The sequence below is a fragment of the Artemia franciscana genome, chromosome 4 (assembly GCF_032884065.1).
Source record: "Artemia franciscana chromosome 4, ASM3288406v1, whole genome shotgun sequence".
NCBI classification, from domain to species: Eukaryota; Metazoa; Arthropoda; class Branchiopoda; order Anostraca; family Artemiidae; genus Artemia; species Artemia franciscana.
In genome coordinates, this window is record NC_088866.1 from 54,052,937 (window position 1) to 54,080,875 (window position 27,939).

General features: G+C 35.3%; 1 protein-coding gene across 1 annotated transcript in view; it reads left to right on the forward strand.

Annotated features, from left to right (window-relative positions):
• The window catches only part of LOC136026600 (signal-induced proliferation-associated 1-like protein 2), a gene marked incomplete in the record, with an annotated part of 213,523 nt that overhangs the window by 123,497 nt on the left and 62,087 nt on the right, over window positions 1-27,939 (forward strand). The window contains 7 exon segments of the mRNA XM_065703317.1: window positions 9,655-9,758; window positions 12,149-12,306; window positions 16,560-16,801; window positions 18,955-19,195; window positions 20,238-20,490; window positions 23,157-23,272; window positions 27,498-27,656. Of these exon segments, the coding sequence (XP_065559389.1) occupies window positions 9,655-9,758; window positions 12,149-12,306; window positions 16,560-16,801; window positions 18,955-19,195; window positions 20,238-20,490; window positions 23,157-23,272; window positions 27,498-27,656 (1,273 nt within the window).

Here is a 27,939-nt window from a genome sequence, read left to right on the forward strand (position 1 = left end):
ATTTCTGTTTGTTTTTAGTTTCTTTTATATTGTTGATAGTTCTTCATGTTCATTTTATCTTTGGATTACAGCTTGACTTTGTTTCAGCTCGTCTTAAACTTAACGTAGCCCTTTATTTTTTTGGAAAAACGTCTTTGGTAGACATAGTTTTATAATTAATTTCCGTGTGTTTTCAATTTACATATTTTTTTATCGGTGAACAAATTTGAATATTCATAGTTTTTTTAGACTTTTCCACGTCACAATAAAGATTTTGATTGGTAATTACATATTGACAAATTTTGCAACAACTTTCAACAATATTTGTAACTATTGAACTTTGGATGGATGGGTATGTGAAACATCATTCAACTAGATCTGGGGGTTCTCAACGTGGGGCGCAGGCCCTACCGGTGGGTTAAAGCTATATTTTGGTGGTTCATGGACAGAACGCTCATCACCCTTCGGCTGACTGCATTTTAAAGCCTTAATTTTGGAACAAAAATTTCATTTGAATGACGTCACGTACATATGCATTTAGAAAGAAACAAGAGCTAAGAGCTCATATGGCACTTGTGACGAGGCAAGAAGAGCTAAGAGCCAAGAGCTCATATGGTGTGAGCTCTAGCAAAATCCTAAGAATCAATAGATTGATTTAAAAGGAAAATCAGAGGCTTAATGCCGATCAGGATTTAAAATAAGAGCTCTGAGTCACGATGTCCTTCTAAATATCAAAATTTATTAAGATTCGATCACCCACTCGTAAGTTATAAATACCTAATTTTTCTAATTTTTCCTCTCCCTTTTGCCCCCCAGATGGTCGAATCTGGGAAAACGACTTGATCAAGTCAATTTGTGCATATCCCTTACACGCCTACCAATTTTCATCGACCTAGCACGTCCAGAAGCCCCAAACTCTCCCAAAGAGAGCGAGTCCAGTACGGTTACGTCAATCACGTACCAAAGACATTTGCTTATTCTATCCACCAAGCTTCATCCCGATTCCTCCACTCCAAGTGTTTTCCAAGATTTCCCCCTCCAACTCCCCCCCAATGTCAAAATATCTGGTTGGGATTTGAAATAAGAGCTCTGAGACATGAATTCCTTCTAAATATCAAATTTCACTCAGATCCGATCACCTATTCGTAAGAAAAAAATACCCCAATTTTCACATTTTCCAAGAATTCCGGTTTCCCCCTCCAACTCCCCCCCCCCCCAATATCACAGGATCTGGTCGGAATTTAAAATTAGAGCTTTAAAGCACAAGATCCTTCTAAATATCAAATTTCATTAAGATCTGGTCACCTTTTTGTAAGTTACAAATACCTCAGTTTTCAAAATTACCCCCCCCCCCCCCCAACTCCACCAAAGAGAGCAGATCCGATCCGGTTATGTAAGTCACGTATCTTAGACAGGTTCTTATTCTTCCCATCCATTTTCATCCTGATCTATCCGCTTTAAGTATTTTCTAAGATTTCCGGTCCCCCCATTTACCCCTCCCCCCCAATGACGACTGATCCGGTTGAGATTTAAAATAAGAGATCTGAGTTACGAGGTCCTTTTAAATATGAAGTTTCATGAAGATCTGATCACTCATTCGTAAGTTAAAAATACGTCATTTTTTCTAATTTTTCAGAATTAACCCCTCCCCCTCCCCAATAGAGCTTATCCGTTCCAATTATGTAAATCACGTATCTAAGACTTCTGCTTATTTGTCCCACCAATTTTCATCCCGATCCCTCCAATCTAAGTGTTTTCCATGATTTAGGTTCTCCCACCCCAAACTCCCCCCAATGTCAACAGATCTGGTTGGAATTTAAAATTAGAGCTCTGAGGCACGATATCCTTCTAAATATCAAATTTCATTGAGATCCGATCACCCGTTCGTAAGTTAAAAATACCGCATTTTTTCTAATTTTTCAAAATTACCCCCCCCCCCCCAACTACCCCAAAGAGAGCGGATCCGTTCCGGCTATTTCAATCATTTATCTAGGACTTGTGTTTATTTTTCAACCAAGTTTTATCCCGATCCCTCCACTCTAAGTGTTTCCAAGATTTTAGGTTTCCCCCTCCCCCCCCCACCCCCCTCCTCAATGTCACCAGATCCATTCGGGATTTAAAATAAGAGCTCTGAGACACGATATTCTCAGTTATTTGCAGTAGTGTTCACAAGTATTCAGATTCGAAAGTTGGAGAATTAGTTATAATCATAAGAAGTTATAGTCTTAAGTAGCCGTTGTCACAGTCACTTATAAACACTATTGTACTTAGCGATAATTGCATTTGCAACTAGTTGTAGTCACAGTCGTAAGTAGTTGCAGACGATGTCTGATCTAGTTGCAGTCACAGTCGCAAGTAGTCGTGTTAACATATGCAACAGCAGTTGTGGTAGTAGTGGTAGTAGTAGCAGCAGCAGTAGTAGTAGTAGTAAAATTAGAACTAGCAGCTGCTATTGTTGTTCTACTAATAGTAGCAGTAGTAGTAGGTGCAGTAGAAGTAGTAGTAGTAGTAGCAACAGTATGAAATTCCCAGATGCATAGATACTGGACCTTTCAATTATTTTGAATAAAATAGTTTTCACAAAATTTTCATCGGATTTTTCAAGAGATAGGGCATCTAAAGGGAGTGTGGAAGGAGAGCTGGTTACACTTTTGTTTCTTAAAATGACACAAAACTTCCGAAGGCATAAATAATGGACCTTTCAATTATTTTGAATAAAAAGTTACCTTAAAATTTTCACTGGATGTCTTAAGAGTAAGGACAGCTAAAAGGAGCGTGGAAGGGAGGTTGGTTACACTTTTGACTCTTAAAAAGGCACTAAAATTTCCAATATCCAATCAAACGAGCACCCTGTAAAGTTTAGAGGATAATTCCTTCCATACTATATCACATGGAACACAAAATATTATGAAATTTAAGCCTTATTGCTTTTTCCTTGGGCAGAACTACTCCGTTGTCTATGATATAGTACATCCTTAATTTTCTGATACTTTTATACGCTGCTATTTAAGTCGTTGTCTTAATTATAAGTTTTTGCTGGAGTTACATATTTGTCTATTTTCTTTTTATTAATAAGTCAAAAAATAGTTTGATCTAAAAAAAAATATTTTTTAGAATTAGTAGTCAAGTTAGAGCTAAGAGTCATACTTCACTTTGTTATTTTTGTAATTGATAAGGGCTATTTGAAAATAAATAAAAGTGTGTCAAAAGGTAAATATGCCACGAGATTCCTTTTCTGAAAGATGAAAAAAGAAATAATTTAATGCAGATTATTTTCAGAATAAATTGTAATTATCCAAAGTAAACTATAGTCTCTGCAATAATTGGGATACTGAGAAACCAAATGCTTCCTACTTAAATCTCTATGATGTGAAAGTATCATAATAGCTCTTTCAATCGGCTGACAATTCTAGAAACATATTAAACATAAACAACAAATTTTCTTTAACTTAAAGTAAGGAGCAGCATTAAAACTTAAAACGAACTGAAATTCCTACGTATATGCATGAGGTCGACTCCTCCTCAGCACCGCGCTCTTGAAGCTAAAGTACTTTAGTATTTAAAAAAAAAAAAACACTTCTTACTGTTCGAATTAAACGGCTCTTGCGTGTCAGGAATCATTCTTTAAAAACTGGGACAAAATTTAAACTTTTGTGTGAAGAGCGAGGTGTTGAGGTTAGGGAAACCCCCTTCATATTCTGTTGCTGCAACATACTGTCAAAAAGTCATTACTATGACAGAAAAAACAGACAGATACGTTTTTCATTCAGAACAAGAGACTAACCCGTGATTATGAAGCTCTCAAGGCTTCACCCCACCAGGGCATTCCATTTGGGAGTGGGCAAGGGGGCAGTTGCCCCCTCCCCAACGATTTGGAGAAAATATTATTACACAACCTATGTGTCTTGACTATCAGGATATGGACCCCTCTTGCCCCTGCCCCCTCCCCTAAAAAATGATAGAGCTGTGCCCCAGCATCCCGCCTCTTATTTCCTCCAAAAGAAAGCCCTATAAGCGGTCTGCGAAGAAAAATAATTTTGACCATAGCTACATAGGGTAGAATCTTTGGACAATTGTTTCGTCTTTGGGACAAATGTTAAAACTTTTATGTGACTTCATACTTTAAAGATTCTTCTGACCTAATTTCTGCTTTCATTCCCCCTAATCCCTAGATATGAATATGGTCTGTGGAAGCATAGGCGTATAAATAAATAAAAAAAAACTTTAGCTTAACCACTTGTACGAGCTACATAAAAAATATTTTCCCTCTTATTTGATACTAAGTTTGAAGCCCTTTTACCCCACACTCCCAAAAAAGAGCTTTCCTTGAAATCTTCAGCTCAGTCCCCAGCTGTGAGATCAAAAGACTCAACAAACATTGGTACAAAATTCGTCACTCAGTTACTGATTAAATAAAAAAAAACAAATTTTTTTAACTGAAAGTAAGGAGCGACATTAAAACTTAAAACGAACAGAAATTACTTCGTATATGAAAGGGGCTGCTTCCCCATCAACGCCCCGCTCTACACTAAAGTTTGGCTCTTTCTCTCAACTCTACTTTTTAAAACAGTAAAAAACTTTAGCGTAAAGAGCGGGACGTTGATGATGAAGCAGCCCCTTTCATATACGAAGTAATTTCTGTTCGTTTTAAGTTTTATTGTCGCTCCTTACTTTCAGTTAAAAAAGCTTGTTTTTTTTAAATTTAATTTCTGAACGTTTTTGAATCAATGTATGTTTTGATTTTGGCTCTCCGCAGAGGAATAATTAAAACCAAATTTGCATTTTTTATTATATTATTTTTTTTTTGTTAAATGGTTTTCTCATAGTTTTGATTGAATGATTTTGAGAAAAAAAGGAGTGGGGGAGGAAGCCTAGTTGCCCTCCGATTTTTTGACTTAAAAAGAAAACTAGAACTTTTAATTTTTTGTGAATGTTTTCATTAGCAAAAGATATACGTAACTTATAAATTAGCTTACGTAACGAACTTTTGTATTCTCATGTTTTTATTACATATATGAGGGGGTTCACCCCATCGTCAGTACCTCGCTCTTCACACTAAAGCTTAAATTTTGTCCCAATTCATTAAGAATAACCCCTGAATCATAAAAGCCGTAGAATAAATAGTTGAAATTACTAAAAAATACTTTAGCGTAAAGAGCGAAGTATTAGGAGGAGGTGAGCCCCTCATATGCGTAATAATTTCTGTTCGTTTTAATTTTTATTGCTGCTCCTTACTTCCAGTTGAAAATTTTTTCATATTAATTTTTTCATTGTGTGTTTTTTTTTTAAATAATGCTAAGAAGTCCTGCGCTCCCTTCATGGAAATTTTCTTCCCCATGACAAATTACTCGATGGAAAGCTCCCCAAACATATCCCCCAACATATCTCCCTCTTCTCAACCCCTCCCCAACCTAAAAATCCCCCTGAAAACGTCTGTACACTTCCCAATAACCATTACTATATGTAAGCACTGGTCAAAGTTTGTAACTTGTAGCCCCTCCCACGGGAACTGTGGGGGAATAAGTGGTCCCCAAAGACATAGTTATGAGGTTTTTTTTACTACGCTGAGTAAAATGGCTATCTCAGAATTTTGATCCGTTTACTTTGGGAAAATAATTAGCGTGGAAGGGGGCCTAGGTGCCCTCCAATTTTTTTGGTCACCTAAAAGGGCACTAGAACTTTTACATTTCCGTTAGAATGAGCCCTCTCGCAACATTCAAGGATCACTGGGTCGATACGATCACCCCTGAAAAAAAAAAAAAAAATAAACACGCATCCTCTATCTGCCTTCTGGCAAAAAATATAAAATTCCACATTTTTGTAGATAGGAGCTTGAAACTTCTACAGTAGGGTTCTCTGATACGCTGATTCTGATGGTGTGATTTTCGTTAAGATTCTATGAATTTTAGGGGGTGTTTCCCCCTATTTTCTAAAATAAGGCAAATTTTCTCAGGCTCGTAACTTTTAATGGGTAAGACTAAACTTGATGAAACTTATATATTTAAAATCAGTATTAAAATGCGATTCTTTTGATTAGCTATTGGTATCAAAATTCCGTTTTTTACAGTTTTGGTTACTATTGAGCCGGGTCGCTCCTTGCTGCAGTTCGTTACCAAGAACTGTTTGATAAAGGTGGACTAGCAGGAGTATCAGAAAAGAAAAAAATGAAAAGGACGATGAAAAAAATTAGACACAATTATTAATAACTTTTACTTTTAAGCACTCTTTCAACGTAGGTCAAATACTATGAGACTTTACGACTAATAACACGAGGAACTTGATAGAAGACAGATAAGTGTAAAATCGACATTTCTAAGGCAATGGTCAACTAACTACCTTGATTCTTAATCCAGTTTTTGACTGCTATTACGAATTTAAATAATATCAGTGTTACCAACTTTTTGATAGAAAAAAACTGCACCAGTTTTCTGATTGAAATTGTACCGTAAGAGGTTAGTTTCCACCATCTGAACAGCAGGAAAATTTGCTATAACAAGAAGAAACATTTCAATAAAAAAATTGAACAGATATCCAAGTAACAATATATTAAGTAACAAAAGGAGCAATACATAGGATAATTTGTATTGTACCAACAATTTTCCAATGTACCGTATTCTAACAGTAACTCTAAATTGTACTAAGAACGGTTCAGTCTTACTGTGGCAACGCTGTTTGGGATACTGAGAAAATACTTGCAGAGCCTAAAAAATACCTATTGAGTTTGTTTATTATCAGAAGCAGAGAAAAGTTTCCAAAGGGGTGTCAAAAACAAATCACGTGATGCGAAAAACGCGTTATATAACCTATCAACAATTCTTTAACAAATCGGCCCTTTACTTTGGCGAGAAGAATATAGGATTTCCCATTTTTTTTTTTATAAAAAATTCAATTGTAAGCTGTGTTGTGGTTCGAGTTTTAAATGGAATATCTAAATACCTAAGTGAACTAGAATACAAGATTGTAGCTGGACCAGCTTGGATTGTATCATTGGAAGTTGGTTTCAGTTCAAAGACTAGAAGTAGCTTTACAGTGTAAGATTGTAGCTGGACCAGCTTGGATTGTATCATTGGAAGTTGGTTTCAGTTCAAAGACTAGAAGTAGCTTTACAATGTAAGATTGTAGCTGGACCAGTTTGGATTTTATCATTGGAAGTTGGTTTCAGTTCAAAGACTAGAAGTAGCTTTACAATTTAAGATTGTAGCTGGACCAGCTTGGATTGTATTATTGGAAGTTGGTTTCAGCTTCTACGGTTTTGAAGTAGCAAACGAAAGACCGATTTCATTCAGTCCGGAGCAAACAACATCAACGACATTCTGAAGTGTCTCAAGATTTTCAGCTAAAACAAGACTTATTTGTATGTGACAATTGACTTGCATCCATATCTAGCTCAACTAGGTTGGTGGTATGTGTCGAGTAACTACTTTAATGGCGTTATTAGACGTGACAGGACTTAAAACTGAACCATGCTCAACAAGTGTAGGTTATGTTAAGCGTAATTTTTTATATTTAAGTAAGTCCTTTTACACCTGGCTAGGGTAAAAATCTGTAAAACCATCTGACTCGTCCAATAAATTCTTCACAATTCATTCAAAAACTAAAAATATGCTCATAAATTAAAAAATTAAAAATATGGAATGGAGTTTCAAGCTTTAATCAATTCCATTATGTTGGTCCGATTCACTGTCGGTTATTGTCATTTCCGAAACGTAGCATAGATTGACGGTAATGTAAAATCTAAGCAAAGCTAGAGCCTACTTAGCAGTGTCTGTGTTACACAAACTGCTCCGGAAGATTACATAATGTAATGATAACTTATGATATTGTGAAAGGTTCTACGTCGTAGTGTGAAAGCACCATAAGATTAAATCTGGGGTCATATGATTACGTTTTTCACCCCTTAAAAAGCTTACGCACAACGGGTGCGATAAGACGCGGAATTGTTCTTATAAAGCCAGACTTTTCTGCCTGGAAATGATAGAGCTTAAGTCAACGGATCCATCTTTCTGCGGCCTGTAATCCAGGATGCTATTATTGCGTGTGTGATGGCAAGGATAAATAATTCTGATAATCCGCCTAGTAACCTAACTACACTAAATTGTCAATGTCAACACAAATTTGGCATGTCTGAAAGCACAGACTTGGCGTTTTAGAGCCCTAACAATAATTATTGTAATACAGAAAAATAACCAAATTGCCCTCAATGGGGTCACCTCTGAAAGGATTCTTTTCATATGTTTTATATTCCAGGTTATTCCCTGTTGATCCTCGGTCGTAAAAAAATTACTAAGGTTTATTTGGTACTTTTTTTTCTAAAATCCACGAATTATCTCTTTAAGGAGATTTGTGTGACATGTAAGGTTCTTTTCAACCCTAGAGAGTTCATATTAGCGAAACAATGGATAAATGCGGTATAAAATACATAGTTTATCATAGTTGCCAAAGTGTCTCGTGCCCGACTGAGTCTCCCAGTGTGTACGGACTGCTGATTATTACGGTACCTTTCAATACGAAAATCACATTAATTTACCAAGGACATCAAGATGAAACAATTTTTTCACCCTCCGGACTCGTCTTAGGTTTATTCATACCTGAGAAATGCGATTTTTCAAAATTATGAAGTTTTTACGTCACTGCTGCCACGTTGATCGGTGAAAATAAATAGCTGAAACTAATCAGTTAAGTTTGACAAGGCTTTTCATCCCTAAAACCAAAAGATTAACAAGCTTTTGTTCCCAAAGACAACTAAGGAGAAGACGAATTGGACTAACTGATAAAACTTAGTTGTCGATCAACTCAATCAAATTCTACCAACTGAAATTGCTATTTGGTTTGAGAAAGTGAGCCGCAGATCTAAGTTAAAAAAATTGTTGGGCTACATCTTTGGAATTTTCGCAGTTGGCCTGCATATAGACCGTTCTAGAAAGCGTGCAGTATGACAGATTTATGATATGGCCGAGTAATCCATAAATAGTTCATTTCTGACTAAGTACTAGCTGGGAAGATGGCATTATTGCTGAGACGCTATTCATAGTCCTAGATCACAGTTTTGCAAGTGACTAAACAAAACGCTTAAAGTTTATTTCATATAAGCTTCCTTTTTTGGGGGGAGGGGGGGGCTGACTATGAAAACAATCTTGCTGTTTGCACCTGTTCATGATCATGTATTAATAAACGGTATGAGATATGACAATGTTGAAAATAGGGTCCAGATTACAGGTTGCAACCTGCCCTTCCCGTGATATAATTCATCTCACATCATGAGAAACTTTCAAAGAAGACAATCTTTGCCACTTTGTGTGAAATAATACCCCCTTAAGTTTTGTAATTCATTTTGTCCACTACCGCATATTTTCGACACCTTATTGTTTGGTCTTCGTTTTACTTCTGTTCTGACAAACACCTGATAACAAAGTTGACAAACATCTGATGTACAAGTTTCAAGGAAATAGTGCAATAAGAGGTGGAGGATGGGGGAAGGTGGGAACTTGCCGATATTTTCTTATGCCTTAATCTTAATTGCAGGCCAATCTCTGAGTTTTCACTGAAAGTAGGGTATCCGTAGAAGTCCGTACTCCTGTCAAACAGTACAAAAAATTAACTCAACTTGGTTTTAGTTGTAATTTGCCCATTGTACTATTAAAAAAAAAAGATAATAAAGCTGTTTATTATTTTTAGTGGACTCGACTGGTCAATACTCAATATATGCTGAACATCAAGGCTGTGAGATAATGTTCCATGTTTCAACTCTACTGCCTTTTACGCCAAATAATAGACAACAGGTAAATCGAAGTGTTTCTCCATTGTATAAAATCGTCAAAACTTGCATAATAGGGCAATGGAAGATGAAATCCATCCCTCTGGAAGTTTCTGAGGACTAAGTGCAGTAAAATATTCAGTATTTCAGCTTAATTATTTAAATAATTATATGTTTAATATTTATTTATTTAAATAATTATTAAATATTTGAATAATTAAATAATTATTTAAGCTTAAGCATAGAAACGTACTTTCTGTTATAATCAGGCTTCGCAAAAGGCAAAAACTTGGATGAAATGTTTTTTGTGTTTCCTCTAGTCCTTAAAACTCTCCCTTGGACACAGGGCCGGATTTAAAACTTTGGCTCATCTAGACCCAAGCGTTTTTGCCGCTCTGTTTTTGACAGATGTTCTGGGAAATCCCTTAAACATTCGGGGATATTGAAATCACTAAATAGAACACAGCTGGTGAGCTATAAGTACTGAAAGATAGAGGTTATACCGAACTCTCAGTTGCCATTCTAAGGAGACATCTGACAGTTTATAAATGGCCATGAAATCCCTGTGTTGCTTTAAATTCACTTTTCTGTGAATAGGCAGTGTGGTGGCGGAGTAATCCTGGCACTTTGACGTAAATCATATTAGTGCATTTTCGTTAGGGAAAAATTCACTCAGTGATATTGCGCCCCCAGGCATTTTGTGCCCCTGGGCCTAGTGGGCCTATTGGTAAATCTGCGCCTGCTCTGACACAATAACAGTTGTAAGAAAATAGGGGAAAATAATCAACGATTAATCTCAAAGGGAACAATTTTGTACAAGTATTAAAAAATAAAATAAAGGTTACTGAGAAGAAAAGGAGAATCGTAATAATAATAAAAAGTATAATAATGGCCAGTTTTTTATTTGTGTTTTTTCATGCTTTTTAATAGGTCGGCTGTGACATCTTTAGTTTTATAAATTATAAGCTGGTATTAGATTCAGACAGTAATGCTTCATTGAAAGTCCTATCCTTCTATTGCTAACCAGATAAGTAAGTTAAAGTGATTAGTGCTATTGACGAAAAATATTTGGCTTCGGTTGAGGTAGAAGCAAAGGTTAAGGGGTGATGTGAAGGTTAGTGAGGAAGTGACTGGGGAATCAGTGCTGAAGCAGGATATTAAAAATCTCCATTTATATGGATTGTTTTGATTCACTTTTTCTCTTAAAATGGATTATTTTGATGAAATTTTTCCTAAGAAACAGAACAAAGGGAACGGGGGAACATTTATCAAACCGGAATGAAAAACTTTCCTAGACTTAGATGATGCATATGATTTGGGTGTCCTAGATAAAATTGTTTACGGAATAGATAAATTCTAAGAGATTTTGAGAATTTTAGGTGCAAGAACAAGTTTGAAAATAATGTTAAGGAAGGAAGAGGTGAATGGGGAGGAACAGGTAGTATACGGTCTTATAAGGAATCCAGGATAATAAGAAAACTATTTTTCTATCGCGAGCTCTAATCTTGCTACTATTTTTGTAAACATTTCAAAAAGGATTTATGGTACTTTTATGATATACGCCCTATCTAATGTTCTTCTAATATGTTTTTCTAACGCTCAATCCTAATGAAATATACCAAAGAAAGATAAAAATATAATACTTTTGAAATAAAGTTGGACTATATGTTTGCACATTAGGGACCCGGGGGTTAAGTATAGCGGTGTTTGGTACAATTATTCTGCATTATGTAGCAAGAATTGTTTTCTAACTTCATGCTGTCCAAATACTTTAACCACCGCCCCGCCCCCCAGTGTGCAAATATATAGCCCAAATTATATATTTTCGGTCTGTTTTGTCACCTCTCTTTGTCTTGTTTCACGCTAAGCTGAAAGAAACTAACGAAAAAAAAAACAAACACGGTTTTACAATACCTCAATGAATGAACAACCTAAGCGGTAGGGCAATTATCATACAATTACTGGATTTATTAATAAAACACATGAATAACATAAAAAAACAACATTTTACTACCTCGTTTAAAAGAAACGCTTGATTGTGAGGTAGGTAGAAGAAACAAACTACTATGAGAAAAATGGAAAAATATTATTTACCACCGACACCATCAATAGTTCCACAATAATCAATAAATATCTTTTTTAATATAAATAAAATATTAAAGTACGTAAAAGATCTAGCATGATTGTTTTGTTTCTTAAGCTTGTTGTCTCCGACTGAGTAAAATCAGGTCATCAGAAAGGATTTCAAGAAAGTAACTTTATGAGAGGGAGCTTTGAAAAGATTTGGGAGGAGGAGCTTACATAGCTATGGTTTGGGTTAGGCTAATCAATGCTCGAATATTTATCTTTAGCAGTATTTAATTGCATTAGAATTACCTTAATTTTATCTACTTCATAAATTTCTTTACTTTTTAGCTATTGCGAAAGCGACACATTGGAAATGATATTGTGACAATCGTTTTTCAAGAGCCCGGTGCTCGTCCTTTTACTCCGAAGAACATTCGTTCACAATTTCAACATGTTTTCATTGTTGTGAGGGCTATCAACCCAGGATCAGAAGTAACAAAATACACGTAAGTTTAAGCCTGTAGTGCTTTCACGGCTTCACCAAATTTGATGAAGTTGTCGAAAAAGCCTTCACATGACATCAACTTCATTGTAATCGGAAGGAAGCTGAGTTGCTGTAAAAAGTGCTGTAACTTCAAAAAAAGCAAATTTTTGTTGTGTGAACACGACAAACTTCATAGTATGAACTGTGGAAGTTTTAACGTTTCGGAAACTCCGCATTAAGTGCCGTTTAATCCGTTTAATCCCGCATTAAGTATCTTTTTTTTGACGCGTGAAAAAATGCGCGTTAGAGGCCTTTGAAGAGTAAAATTTTTGTGTTACGTGGCCTTTCTTATTGAAAAATTACTGATCATCGCATTCAACACAGAATCTATACAAATCAATGAAATAATCAACAATTTAAATAACTGAATCCCGAAGTTAGTCGAAAATTGTGTAGAATGGAAGAAATAGGAATAATTTTGCCTAAAAAGGTTGAAGATACAATAATTTTGCTGTGTAATTTAGACTAGTGACTGTAATATTACTTTATTACATTCCTCTGGGGGTGGTAGTATCACTTTTGATTATGGTTATATCGTTGTCATGTTTAAAGGCTGTATTTGAGATTTATACCCTTCTGAGATGATTACCAAATCATGCGTAGTTGTATTGACCTCAGGCAGTTTAGTGCTGCAGTGAGTTGTTAGTAGTAGTAACTTGCAAAGCTCCTCTAAGAGAATGGGAGAATAAAGCGAAGTGGGGATGGTAGTATCACTTTTGATTATGATTACATTGCTGTCGTGTTTAGAGGCTGTATTTGAGAGTTTCACTCTTCTGAGATAATTCTTAAAACTGAAGGAGCGTGCGTATTGACCTCAGGCAGATAAGTGCTGCAGTGAGTTGTTAGTAGTAGTAACTTGCAAAGCTCCTCTAAAAGAATGGGAGAGAATAAAGAGAAGTGGTGTAGTTAAGGGAATAAAGAAAGTAGGGAAATAAAAGAGAGCTAGGGAATAAAGAGAAGTAGAGGATTGAAGACACTAGAGAAATGGGGAAATAAAAGAGAGTAGAGGACTAAAAAGTAGTGGAGGAGTAAAGGGAATAAAGAAAATGGGTGAATTTAAAAGAAAAGAGGGAATAAAAAACAGTGGGGAATAAAGGGAAGAAAGTGGGGAAGTAAAGAGAATAAAGAAATAAAATAGTGGGGGAATAAAGGTATAGCTAATCGAATAAATTTTTGAAGGTTAGGGCCAAGCGAAAAGCGGTAGCTTCCGAATGGCGTAGGAGGATATCATAAGTAAATATTTAAGGGAAATGGGAACATCACAGGAGGGTGTAAAGGGGGAGGTTTTGAATTGATTCGGATGGAGGAGGAGCCTGCGTAGCGTGTTAGCCTTTGGAGGCTTGGTGGTGTAGTATTAGTGGTAGTATGGCAATGTCAGATACTATCTTTAGGCATTAGAGGGATGATTGATGCAAAGCTATGAGAATTTTTATATAATTAATCAAAAGTACCATCTCTCCACTCCTGTCCCCCCCCCCACCAATGGGAATCACTGATATATTTAAGCACTACATGTTAGTGATTGTTCTGTTATTTCATTATATTGCCTTTAGGATGTTACTGCCACTTTTGGTGAGAATCCTCAAAGTAGAAATTCTCCTTTTTCTGGTGCATAAATCTATGTAATATGACGAAGTAGGCTATTTTTCCTTTTTAATAATCTTGTTAGAGCTCCTGCTGAGCGCCAATTAATTACAATATTTACACTAAATGTTTTTTTTCAGCGTCTTGAATTATCAAACAGTTCGTGGTAACGAACTGTAGTAAGGAGCGACCCGGCTCAATAGTAAACGAAACTCCAAATAACGGAATTTTGATGCTAAAAGATACATCAAAAGAATTAAATTTTTATGCTGATTTTAGATATATAAGTTTCATCAAATTTAGTCTTTGTCATCAAAAGTTAAGAGCCTGAGAAAATTTGCCTTATTTTGGAAAATAGGGGGAAACACCCCCTAAAATTCATAAAATCTTAATGAAAATCACACCATCACATTTGACGTATCAGAGAACCCTCTAGCGAAAATTTCAAGCTCCTATCCATAAAAATGTGGAATTTCATATTTTTTTGCCAGAAGACACGTGTTAATCACGGGAGCGTGTTTATTTTTTTGGTTTTTTTTTGTTTTTGTTTTTCTTTTCCCCAGGGGTCATCGTATCGACCAAGTGGTCCTAGAATGTCGCAAGAGGGCTCATTCTAACGGCAATGAAAAGTTCTAGTGCCCTTTTTAAGTGACCAAAAAAATTGGAGGGCACCTAGGCCCCCTCCCACGCTAATTTTTTGGGAATGAATTACTCCCCCAAATCCCTGGGGGAGGGGCTGCAAGTTACAAACTTTGACCAGTGTTTACATACGGTAATGGTTATTGGAAAGTGTACAGACGTTTTCAGGGGGATTATTTTGGTTTGGCGGTGGGGTTGAGGGGAGGGGGCTTTGAAGCTTAAAACGAACAGAGATTATTACGCATATGAGAGGTTCTAAAATACTTTAGCATAAAGAGTGAGGTATTTAGGAGGAGATAAATACCTCGCTCTTTATGCTAAAGTATTTTTAGTTATTTCAACTATTTATTCTACGGCCTTTCTGATTTTGGGGTCATTCTTGAAGAATTGGGACACAACTTACGATTTAGTGTAAAGAGAGAGGTATTAACGAGGGTACAAACCCCCTCATATACATAATAAAAATATAAGAATATAAAAGTTTGTTACGTGAGTTAATTCTTAAGTTACGTATATTTTTTACTAATAAAAATTTTCGTTAAAAATTTAAAGTTCTAGTTGCCTTTTTAAGTAACTAAAAGATTAGAAGGCAACTAGGCCTCCTTCCCCGCCCCTTATTTATCAAAATCGTCTGATCAAAACTAAGAGAAAGCCATTTAGCCAAAAAAAGAATTAATATGCAAATTTCATTTTAATAATTTATGCGCGGAGAGCCAAAATCAAACATGCATTAATCCAAAAACGTTCAGAAATTAAATAAAAAAAAACTAGTTTTTTAAACTGAAAGTAAGGAGCAACATTAAAACTTAAAACGAACAGAAATTACTCCGTATACGAAATGGGTTGTCCCCTCCGCAATCCCTCGCTCTTTACGCTAAAGTTTGACTCTTTGCCACAATTCTACTTTTTAAAACAATTAAAAGCTTTAGCGTAAAGAGCGAGTGATTGCGGAGGGGACAACCCATTTCGTATACGGAGTAATTTCTGTTCATTTTAAGTTTTAATGTTGCTCCTTACTTTCAGTTAAAAAAAAAGTTTTTTTTATTTAATTCTACCTTTAGATCCAGCCTCGTTTCACATCTTGTAATTTGCTTGTGGATCTCCCTCCTGAACAAACACGCCGAAACACCGTCCGATTGCATTATCTATACTAGAAGACACCCTATACTGGTTATTTGAAGAACAGATTCGTTTTTAAAACGCGGTGCGAATGGATTACTTGTAATGAAGACACCCCATACCGAGTACAGGAAGAACTGCTTTGTTCTTCAAACACGGTGCAATTGGATAATCTATAATAGAAGACTCTCCATACTGAGCACTTGAAGAACAGCTTCGTTCTTCAAACGTAGTTCGATTGGATTCTATAATAGAAGACACCCCATACCGAGTACATGAAGAAGAGCTCCGTTCTTCAAACATGGTGCAATTGGACTATCTATAATAGAAGACACTCCATACTGAGTACTTGAAGAACAGCTTCGTTTTTCAAACGCTGTGCGATTGGATTATCTATAATGGAAGACATCCTATAATGAGTACTTGAAGAACAGCTTCGTTCTTCAAACACGGTGCAATAGGATTATCTATAATAGAAGACACCCCATACTGAGTTCTCGAGGAACAGCTTCGTTCTTCAAATGCAGTTCAATTGGATTATCTATAATAGAAGACACCCCATACTGAGTACTTGAGGAACACGTTCGTAAGACGCCTTGTGTATTTGGAATGGTCTTCGAAGAGAAATTATCCCTAAAAACCCGTCTGTTGACTTATTAAAAGGAATTTTAATAGACACAGCTCTAGGAAGACCTAGGCAAATAGTTGAATAGTGATATATCAGGTCCTGATTTTTTAGCAGTCTGGAACCGTGAAGATCGTTCCTATTAAAAAAAAGAAGCATACTGAACATAAACCTTTCTACCAGGGTAATAATAATAATACCTTTTCTCTTATTCTTGGCTAGTTTTGACGCTATTTCTGTTCTTTCAGGGTTGCCGTAACTAGATCTAGAGAAGTACCTGCTTTCGGACCACCTCTTCCCGAGGGTTCCACTTTTCCTAAGTCAAGACAATTTGTTGATTTTTTATTAGCTAAAGTGATCAATGCCGAAAACGCGGCCCACAGATCAGAAAAATTTGCCACGATGGCCACCAGGACGCGACAAGAATACCTGAAGGATCTGGCTACTAACTTTGTAACATCTCAGACGCTGGACCTTGGATCGAAGTTTCGTATGTTTAAACTTTTTATTTATTTTTTTTAACAATTAAAAAAGGGTTTCAATATTGTTTATAGTGTCAACTGTCAAAGTATCTGTCTCCTCTCTAAGTATGAGAGGGAATGGGGTACCGCTTGGGGAGAGAAGGAAGAATTTAGGGCAGGCTAGGCAGGGTCTTGGTCTTGTTTAGCTTTTATGCAAATAAATTATAACATATTGTTATTGTCAATAATATTGTTACTATTATTGTTGTTATTCCATTTTTCTTGATAAAAAAAAGCGCATAACGAACACCTTGAATACACAATCACGTGGCTATGAGTCACCCTGTCGCGGGGTTGATGCCCTATCGACTGAGCTAGCCAGGCTGGATTTTGGTCTTAATGTTTGAATTGAATTTATACGTTAAATTAAACGGGTTTCCTATAAACGAATCTCTCTGAAAAGTTTGATAAATATAAACGATTCTATATTTGGACAGGAACATTCAAAAGGATTTTAACGTAATATAAAAAGTGGGCTCGTTTATTTTTCCTTTTGTTATTACCCTATGTTGAAACCCATAAACTTGAGTTTTATTTGAGAATGAAAAACTTGTATTTCTTAAACTGTCATAAAATTTCAAATGTGAGAAAAAAAAGTCTCTGTTTAAACTTGAAGTTCAGAAAAAGTAAAAGAGAAAGAAAAGAAACAGATCTTTAGGAACAAGCGTATGTCATAAGTCTAACGTATAAGTCCAACGAGTTAATTGTCAATTTTTTACTTTTTTCAAGTTTCAACAAAGTCAGCTGAAAAAGCTTTATAAACTCTATGGATTAGTTTTTAGATAATTTGGATGTCTTGGTTTGAACTTGTAAGTACATAAAAGAAAAAAAATTGAAAATCTTATTTGCTCGAACATGTATCATATAAACTATGATACTTTAACTCTCCTTTTCATCTCTTTTCTTTATTCTTCTGACACTTATTGTCAATGGTTGTAACATAAACAAAGATAGACAAAAAAAAGTTGGTTATTTTACAGTTTCACTCCAATTTTAAAAAGACAGCAATAGTTTATCTCTTATCTTTGTCTCATCAGTGTAACTTCACTCTTTTTTTTTCTTTTTTTTTGCTGTCTGCAATTAAGCCTTTGTTCGATTTACGATTGCGCTAAATTATTAGAAATTCTCAAAATTTTGCATCCATTTCTTCTACAAACTCACCATTTTGCTTAAGAAATGTAGCGGAACTTTTCCGCACAATTGTTTAAAAAGTAAATATATTGGAAAAGAATGGAAAGTCATCTTTGAAACTAATTTTAAGTAATTAAGCAAAGTCATAGTTGATTCACACAACGTTTATGCCCTTACAGTCATACTTATTCTTATCCAATACCACAGCTCAGTTTGTTTTATTGTTTTATCGTTTGTATAGAAATAACTCTACCAAGCTAGAAATTGTAGATAAATTAAGCGATAACCAAACGTTTTTTTTATTGTTTTATTAAAGGTTTTTTTCTCTTTTATTTCCTTTTGGTTCTTGTTAGAACAATGAGACTTACTGTAATGGTTAGGTTGTTATAATAATAGTTATGATAATATATTCATAGTTGTAGTTATATAATAGTTATATAATTATATAAGTAATATAATTATAGTTATATAATAGTTATATAATATTAATATAATTATATATAGTAATGTAATAATATAGTTATGATAATAATTAGGTATAATAGTTAGGTGGCAAAAGCCATAGTTCAGCTGCAGTCCCTACAACAATTTTAGCGATTTTAATTTTAATTGCAACAACCTTTACGAGTTTTTCCAGCAAATTTACCAGGAAACTGTTGAGAATAGATATTTATTTTCTACTGCTCTAAAAACAAAAGTATGAGAATTCTAGAATAAAAATTTTCCCCTATAGCTACAAAAAAAGGAAGATTTCTATCTCCAACCAATTCCCGTTTTATTCAATAAGATTCGGATTCTGTTCTTATCCAGCAATCACAAATAACTTAATTTTTTCTTCTAAAATATCTACAGAAAATGTATAAAAAGCAAATCTAATGTTTTTCCTTTTTAGTCAACAAATTACCAAAAAAAAAATCTAGATTTATTCACTTAACTATCGAAGGAGGGGTTATTTTTTAATATATTGTATAATTCTGTGTCTTTTTTATAGCGGTACTTACCTTTACAAGTCGCAAAAAAGAGCGATTAAAGCCTAGATTCCATCCAGAAACTGCTCAGAGAGGAGCCATAGTTTGGCAAGCTTGCATAGAGGACTCTGGTCATGAAAGGATTGTTGACTGTCTGCTTGGTATTTCTGCTGACACACTGGTTGTAGTGGAAGAGTGCACCAAGGAACCTATATTCTGCCTCCCTTGTAAATCTATTCTGGGATGGACTACCTCAACTAATAGGTAAGTTGATGAACCCTCGATTTTCTGTTTCAATAAAATTGCCAAAATATAATTTTAACCAAACAGTTTGTGGTAATGAGTAAGTAAACAGCAACTCGGCCAATAGAAGCCAAAACTCTAAAAAAAGAAATTTTGTTCCAGCCTTTAAATCCAGAAATTTTAGTAGAGATGTTAGTGGTGCCAAATTTATTAACCCTTTGGTATCTTATCTACGTAGAAAAGGCCGTATCCAGGGAGTCTGGGTTTGAATTCCTTCCCTCCACCCACTGAATATTTCGTCTGACCCGTAAAAACGTGACAAAAATGCATGTTATTTATTTATATTTTTTTTTTTTTTTATACTTCTTTCAAAATTTTTGTAAGCCCCCGAACATAAATCCTGGATACGCCCTTGCACCTAGGTAAAACTAATCAATTTTTCCAGTAACAAAAATACAATAGTCGATGCGCGATACTTTGAATGAAGTCTAGTTGAAGCTTACCAGGGTATCATCCTCGGTTTGGCACAATTTTAGCATAGACAGCTCGTCGCTTACTTTTAACATCAGCAGAATAACGAGTAGCTGATGTGGAAGAGCAAAATATTGCTCAAGCCGCCGCAGCGTAGGATCCAACTTAACTAAGAAGGAACCACGTGTCACTAGTTCAGTAATTAGTTCACTAATCATTGTACTTATCTTTTTTTTCCTTTAAACATAGGTTTTGTAAACCAACTGTGAATGTTTAGTGAAATGTAATATTTTTTCCTTTCAATAAAGTGTGTTGCCTTAGTGAAATGTCAATTTCTTTCACGTCTATTATTTTTTTTTTCTTTTTTTCTCGACCAATGCCTATGGGAAGTGTCGTCGTAAATAGTAGGGCAGGGTGTGATTCGATTGGAACTTGAAAGTGTTATTGTCCTTCTTAAGGGTTAAAATTGATGTATGCACCCGAGTTTTTTTTTTATTATTCGTAGCATCTGTTAAACCGCTTGGGGGCTCGAGTTCATTCTCCGAGGGTTTGTTGAAACATCAAATCCAACTAAAATCAGATCCCTTTCTAGTGCAAGGATATATTTTCACCGAGGTGAGAGTATTACAATTCACATAAGGGACGTCGAAGCTGATGAGATCCCAGAGATTGCAGCACGACTGGCAGTTGTCACAAACGGAGTGGAAACTCGAGAGCTAACATTGAAAAGAAACTCGCTTGGTCAACTCGGTTTTCACGTGCATCCAGATGGCAATGTTACAGAGGTGGAATGTAGAGGAGCAGCATGGAAGGCTGGATTGAGACCTGGTGGAAGAATCGTTGAGGTATTTTTTTTTTTGCTTTTGCTTTTTTTCAGATCATTCCGTTCGTGGTAACGGTGTAAGTAAGGAGCGACTTCACCCAATAGTAACCGAAATTCTAAAAAAACTTATTTTGCTGACATTTTACCCAATTCTACGAAAATTTTCCCAATTTTTGAAAAAGGGGGAAACACGCCCTAAAAGTCGAGCGATCTTTATGAAATCGCACTGTCAGATACAGCATGTCAGAGATCTCTATTGTAGAGGTTTCAAGCTCTAACATACAAAAATGTGGTATTTTATATTCTTCCCAGAAGAAAAAACACGGATGCTGTTTATTTGTGGTTGTTTTTTCTTCTTCTTCTTCTTTTTTTTCATAATCAGGGACGTGCCCTGGACAACATCTAACTGAGACGAATTATAAATGATCAGGCAATATAACTTCAAAAGTATCATCTAGAGTTTTTTTTTATATTCTCAAGTGGGTAGAACATAGACGGGTCTGATTCTTTTTTAATTATTATTATTTATTACCGGCTTCACGGCTCCATCATAAGTGATGATATGCCACTATTCCTGATAATTGCCCTGCTTTTTACTTTTAAAATTCGTATTACATCTTCTCTTGAACGCCACAAGAGAAGGATGACCTGTACTTGAAATCCATTCCATGTGGCGACGCATCGTCTGGCGAAACTCTTCTTGAGGTGTTCCTGGCGGGATGTACCCTGCACAAGGTTGTCCTGCCGAGTTTTGCTTTTGCTAGTTGCTCACAATGGCCTTGTTCTATCTGGAACGGGTTTCGATACTTCCTCAAATGGAGGGCATTGCATATGTTGGAAGATCACCGACATTGACGCCACATCAAAATGATCAACGACTGCAGAGTTTTGGCTTCAAAGTTGCTAGAAATTGCTGTGTGAACTGCTTAGTTTTGAATACGTTGAAGAGGAGCGATATGATTAATTGAAGCACCAGCAAAGAAAGGACATGTCAGGGAAGAGGCCTTTGCATCTTAGGGTGACTAAATGTTAAATGTTTTCAATGCAGCAATAACAATTAAACTCTTATGTTAGATTTCTTTTACTAATTAATGGATTCTGATTAATTTTAAGTATAATCATATACAAATGCACATACAAGTGCAAACATTAGAACTTAGAAAAAGGAAAAAGTGATCTTGGGACCATTCTCCCTGCAGCACATTGTTTTTCAACCTGGAGACCCTCTTTTTGACAAGAATTTTCAGTCAATAAAAGAATTAACTTAATTTAAAATTAAGAATATCGCTATTGAAGGAAGAAATTAAGATTGAAACCATAAAAAATTAAGCTGTGTAGATGGTGCTATAATTCTTTAATAAAGGTAGGGACGTATTGTTGTTCCGAGTTTTGGAAATTTTTTTTTCATGGGATCCCCAAATGGAAATCCCCTTGGCTAAGTGCTTGTAATTCTTGATATAAACAGTGCTGAGAAAAATTAGGTTTCTCGCTTCGGGGACGAATATGCCTCCTCCCACCAGCTAAAGTGTAAAAGCTCATAGAAATATGTACAAAAAGATTAAGCTTTCCTGAAAACGACTTGAAAATTATAATTTTCTATAATTTTTATTTTTACCGCAAGTAAGTTTTTGGTTCCAATCCCCCCTCAGTCTATACAACTCCACAACCCCCTCCTCCTAAGTCTATTCACCCTTCAATGTTTTCTGAAGGTATTTTATTTGCAAGGAAATCCTTGGTTCTAATATCACCCCGACCTATACACGCTCATAACCCCCCTCCTTCTCAGCTTATGCACCCTCATTACTTTCATCCCTCTTTGCCCATGCACCCCGAAAGAGAAACTGAAGAGATATATCTGGTGTAAATGAACTTTCCCGAGCTAAAAAAAAGTAGTTTTTGTTTCAACTTTTTATTATAGCCGTAAAAAGTGCTGTAGCCATAGCAAAAAAAGTGCAATTACCTCATGGCAGTAGTATATGGTTGTATTTTCATTTTTTATTATATTATTATTAATTAATGATTAATGATTATTAATGATTTTCATTTGGGGGGGGGGGGCTTACCTCTTCTACTCAAACTATCGATCGATCAGTATTTTTATGAGCTGCATCTGGTTTACGTGTGTTTATTTGATTCAGTATTGCTTTAGATATGCCAAATGGAAGTTTCAACGTCGAATGATTTTCATTTTTTTGGGGGGGGGGGATCTTACTTCTTTTCCTCAAGCTATCGATCAATCAATATTTTTATGAGCTGCATCTCGTTTACGTGTGTTGATTTAATTCAGTAATATTTAGATATGCTAAGAGGAAGTTTCAACATCGAGTCATAAATAAGTGGCTCGATATTGACTCATAAGATCAATATCATGTCGTTAAATTTAATGTTTCCTATTCTCTGCATCGATATGTTCGATTTCGATCAGCTAACGATCTATCATCATCTTTGTTAACTGTGTATTGCTTATATTTGTACATTGGATTCATTTTATTTGAATATATGCAAAATAGAAGGTATAACACTGAGTTATAAACTGTGGTTCTAAATCGGTCTATGGGATTTATCGGTAAGTCCTGAATATCGATACAGAATATTCTATGTTTTGATATATATAATCAACAATCGATATAGTCATATTTTTTATTGGGTGCTGTATAAATTTATTTATTCGATTTATTATTCTTATAGATTTGCAAAATTGCAGTTTCAACATTGAGTCATGAACAAATGGTTGATTTGTTAAAAACATCTGTGACAGTAACTATTACTGTTATTCCCAACATGGAGGACGGAACCTCTAGAAAGTAAGCCTATATTTATATTATACACTTATACACTTATAGAATTTAGAATTCTAATAATATAATGCTTCAGAATTTACTTCAATTAAAGATAGTTTGAATAATTATCTACTAAACCTCAAGGGTTGTCTACTAAATTGTCTAGATTTCAAACAAATTTGAATTGTAATTTTCAATCAAATACTATTTGTAAATGTAACAAGTAGCACATACAACATCCTATACCCCCCAAGGATCTATCCTTGAATGCAAAAAAAGAAAACACATTAAAAAAAGCAACTGAAAATGACAGCCAGCCATCCTCCACCGAAAAGTGTACTCCACCCACCCTCCACTGTGGGTGGGGGCACCACCCACCCACTGAAAACCAAGCGGGAACAAAGTGTCATTCACACAATTAGAATAAAACACTCAATTCCAAGCTTACCCAGAGACATCAACCTTATATAGACAATAAAAGATATGGTGAAAAAATAAGATTAAAATTAAATTCTAGACAAATAAATGATTTTACATCTGTTTTTTTTGAAGTTAATAAACGAGTGATATTTTTTTTTTAGCTTGCTTTGATAATTCGTATTAATTTTCAGTTTCCCCAAGGTGAACGTTCTCAGTGGACTAACTACTGGCAATCCCTAAAAATTCAAAAATACCAAGACTAAGAAAATGTAAACCCTAAAAAAAAACACACAAAATAATTTTTTTATTTACTAGTTTCCGACCACCTAGACGTAGTTGATGTTACCTTTACATGATTTTAGCGGCCTGTCTCGTGGTCGAAGGCCATGATGAGAGTCTTCAAGGGCTATATTGTAGTGACGGCTTGAATTTATTCGCATGACCTGGCCGAACCAGTGTAAGGCATGCATGTTGATTTTGTTGAGAATGGTTTATGGAGAATGGAACCTTCGGCGTACATCCATATTCGTGATTCGATATGCCATCGCATTTGATTTTCGCAATGCGATGGAGGTATCTCGTATCGAATGCTAGAATCTTCCATCTTCGATTTAGAGTGTCCACATTTCGCATTCATTCACGACTATGCAGGCTGACTAGTAGGAGCGCAAATACATGAAAATAGGGGGGGGGGAGGGGAAATTGAAATATTAGCCAAAATTATTTGTAGACAATTCCTCCTCGTCGCTTATGACAGCTCGTCAACCAAATGTCAAGAAACTAAGAAACTTTTATCTTCCAAAGACTATACAAATTTTGTTATGCTACTTACTTAAAAAAAAAAAAAATAGAGAATGTAGACTAGTGGAATTAACTAATATAATCGATTATACTGATACAGATCCTGCGATTAAATTTAATGTTTTTTATTTTATTTTATAAATAAATTGACGATTCTTATAGCTATTTGGTGTGGCAACTCTGTTCTTGTTATTCAAAAGACCCTGATTTAGTAGAACCTATAAGTTTCATTAGAAATGATAACACCAAAAATGTAAGGCTAGTAACCTGTCAAATGTAAACCTGTCAAGCTAGTATTTACTACAGTTACATCGTAGAAGGAAGGTTTTCTTCACGAGTTTATGGGTAAATATGAGCCCATTGGGCACGTGTAAAATATTTACAGAAACATGAATTGTGTATTAAGAGCCCTAACTTACAATCATTTTTGCTTGGGATAAAACAGGATATAGGGCATTTTGGAACTATAAACCTTTAAGAATCTTGAGAATCAAATAAAAAATATAAATAATGTAATAGCAATGGATTTTACAGTCCCTACCGTTGGTATTGGCCTCCGTTTCATGGACATTCAGCCAGAAAGTGCAGGGGGGGGGGCTAGGGGCCATCCATCCTCTGTTTTCGTCCATCCTTCCTGTTTACCATCCCCAGATTTAAAGCTCCAGGTCCCCATTTACACTTGGGTCGACTCTGGCTGAGTTTAGAGAGTCCCTTCACTGCCCATGCTCCAACCAAATAGCCAGCAACACCAGCCCCCTGTCCTCTCTGATAAATGGTCTCAAGTCTAGCATGCTAACCACTCAGCTAGAACGGCTATCAAATAAGAAGAACGAGAGAATCGAGAATGAAATAAAAACTTTGAATCAGTGAAACTTAAAAAACTTAAAAACCAACTGAAAAATATATAGTTAGCTTAAGCGGATTGAAATTACATCAGATTGTTACAAAAGATGACCACACTAAGAAAATGATCACATTATTGCAGTGAATTGATTACCCAAATGTTGCACATTCATGTTAAAATTTGATCTAAAATTACAAATCAAAATATTGCCTCACCGCATACTTGGGAATTTTGTATACTATAAAAAACATTAAAAAAAGAAAGAAAAAAAAAACATGTAAATGATTATGTTTTATGAAACACGGCTCAATAAAGTTTGGCTTTAAAACCAAATTTTAGATTTCTAAACTTTACTCTGAATCTTCCAGAAAATTTGTCTCCCAACTTTGAAATCCATGCAGTTAATTCATGTTCTGTGATTTTATTTTAACCCTGAAAATTGAATGATAAAAATGATCCACAAAGATAAAATTCTAATTTGCTGGTCCAATCCTGTGTGGAAAAGACGAATTATTGCCATTAAGGATCAAGGTAAAGTAGCACGAGTCATAAATTACAAAAATATATAATGTTTCATAAAGTAGAAATATGTAAAATCAACTGGCTAAATGCAAAAAAGAAAAAAAAATGTATTCCACGAGATGACTTCCTCTTGTTTTATTTGTAAGATTCATAGTAGTACTATGAATTACTTGATTCTAGGCTGCTAGTGTTTGCAACGTGAATGACAAAAAATTATGCAGATAGCTGGTCCACACGGCAGATAAGAATTATTCTGAGACAAGATTGCGTCAAAAAACTATATGGTCCTATTCTTGTTCTCGGTAAAAGTGGTGGTAAAGGGACTAACAAGGGGTAATTACTTTGGTTTAGGTGTTTAGATAGTCTCTACAGCCTGGCCAAAGTCAACCAATAAGATGTCTTCTTCAAAGGCATAGTACCAGCATTTTCAATTAAAAATAAATAAATAAAATCGAAATATGTGGCTTTTCGTTTTTGGAGTGGGATCAATAGATGAGAATAGTGAATTTCGTTAATAAATTTTTAGAATTTCAATTTCTTCGCGTCTTTGCCACTTTATTCTCTGTTGAACGTGAAAAATAGATTTTATTAAGTTCTAGTATATCCGTAATAAGTTTTGGTTGAGGATATCTGACTTGGTTTTGGTTTGGTTTTGGCTGAAATAGGTAGAGTCATGCCTCAGAAGGTGTGGTCAATGAGTCAATTTTGATTGTGCCATTGGACTCGTTTTGCCGAAATTAAGGCAGATCGATCGTTAACTCAAAACTGAATTGTTGTTTAGATACTAGGTTTTCGCTAATTTTAGCCGCGCTGCAGTCCTTACCATTTTAAATATAATTAATTTAAGTTAATTTTGTAAAACAATCAGATTAATGAAATAATTATTTTAGAGCTTTTTTATTGTTATCATGTATTTTTTAATTGCTATTGAGTTTTTATTTTGTAATTATTTTATTATTCGCTCTGTCTATTTTTTTAACATAGGCTGGTGCATTATCAGGTTCTTGGCTAACGTGCTTGTAAACCCTACTGCCGTTGTTTATAGCTATATCATCACTTGGAGCTTTTATAAAATGTTTGACTCCAGCTTTTACCCCGGCTTGTCTTTTGTCATTATCAAATACATAACACCAAACCTTTGTTTTTGAACAGAGGCTGATGCAGTATCAGGTTCTTGGCTAACGTCCTTATAAACTCTACTACCGTTACTTATAGCTATTTCATCGCTTGGAGCTTTTATAAAATGCATAACTTTGACATTTACCCAGTCTGGTCCTTTGTTATTATGAAATACATAACGCCAAACCTTTGTCTTTTTTTTTACATAGGCTGATGCAGTATCAGGTTCTTGGCTAACGTCCTTACAAACTCTACTGCGGTTATATATAGCTATTTCATCGCTTGGAGCTTTTGTAAAATGTTTAACTTCAGCTTTTGCCCCGGCTTCTCTTTGTCATTATGAAATACATATCGCCGAAACGTTATTTTTTAAACAAAGGCGTGGTAAGCATTGATGTCAAACCCGACTATAATAACTATCATTTTCAATTTTGGTGAGCTATGACTCCACTGTCGCTTATCTTCTAACCACATAGTTCTTTCTTCTTCATTTTGGATTTTCATTTATAAAAAAAAATCAAATTAATGAAATAATTATTTTAGAGGCTGCAATTTATCTACGTGTCCGTATATACAATTTGAGGAAGGGGATTACGAGAATTTAAACGGAAATGGTATTGATTCGGCTTCAGTTCCCCCAAACATCAAGTGGGGTGACGGTATGCAGCAAGTTCCTCAACAGCAGAAAGCGACCACCAGACGGTAAGTATCGTAAAATTAGGCTGATACCTGCAACAAGGGGAAATCCAGTCTTATGGTCTTAATATTGGCATTTGGTTTAAAATGTACTTTTTTCTGACAGCCCATCCCCCCCTTCAAATGGGTCTGAACTTCGTATACCTACCCTCATTTAGCACTTTTAAGACAGATCCAGTTTAGTCCCTTAAGTTAAGTACATATTATTTTCGGTATACGTTTTTTTTTTTTTTTCTTTTTTTTACACCTACCCTTATTTAGCACATTTTAAGATAGATGTTGTTCAGTC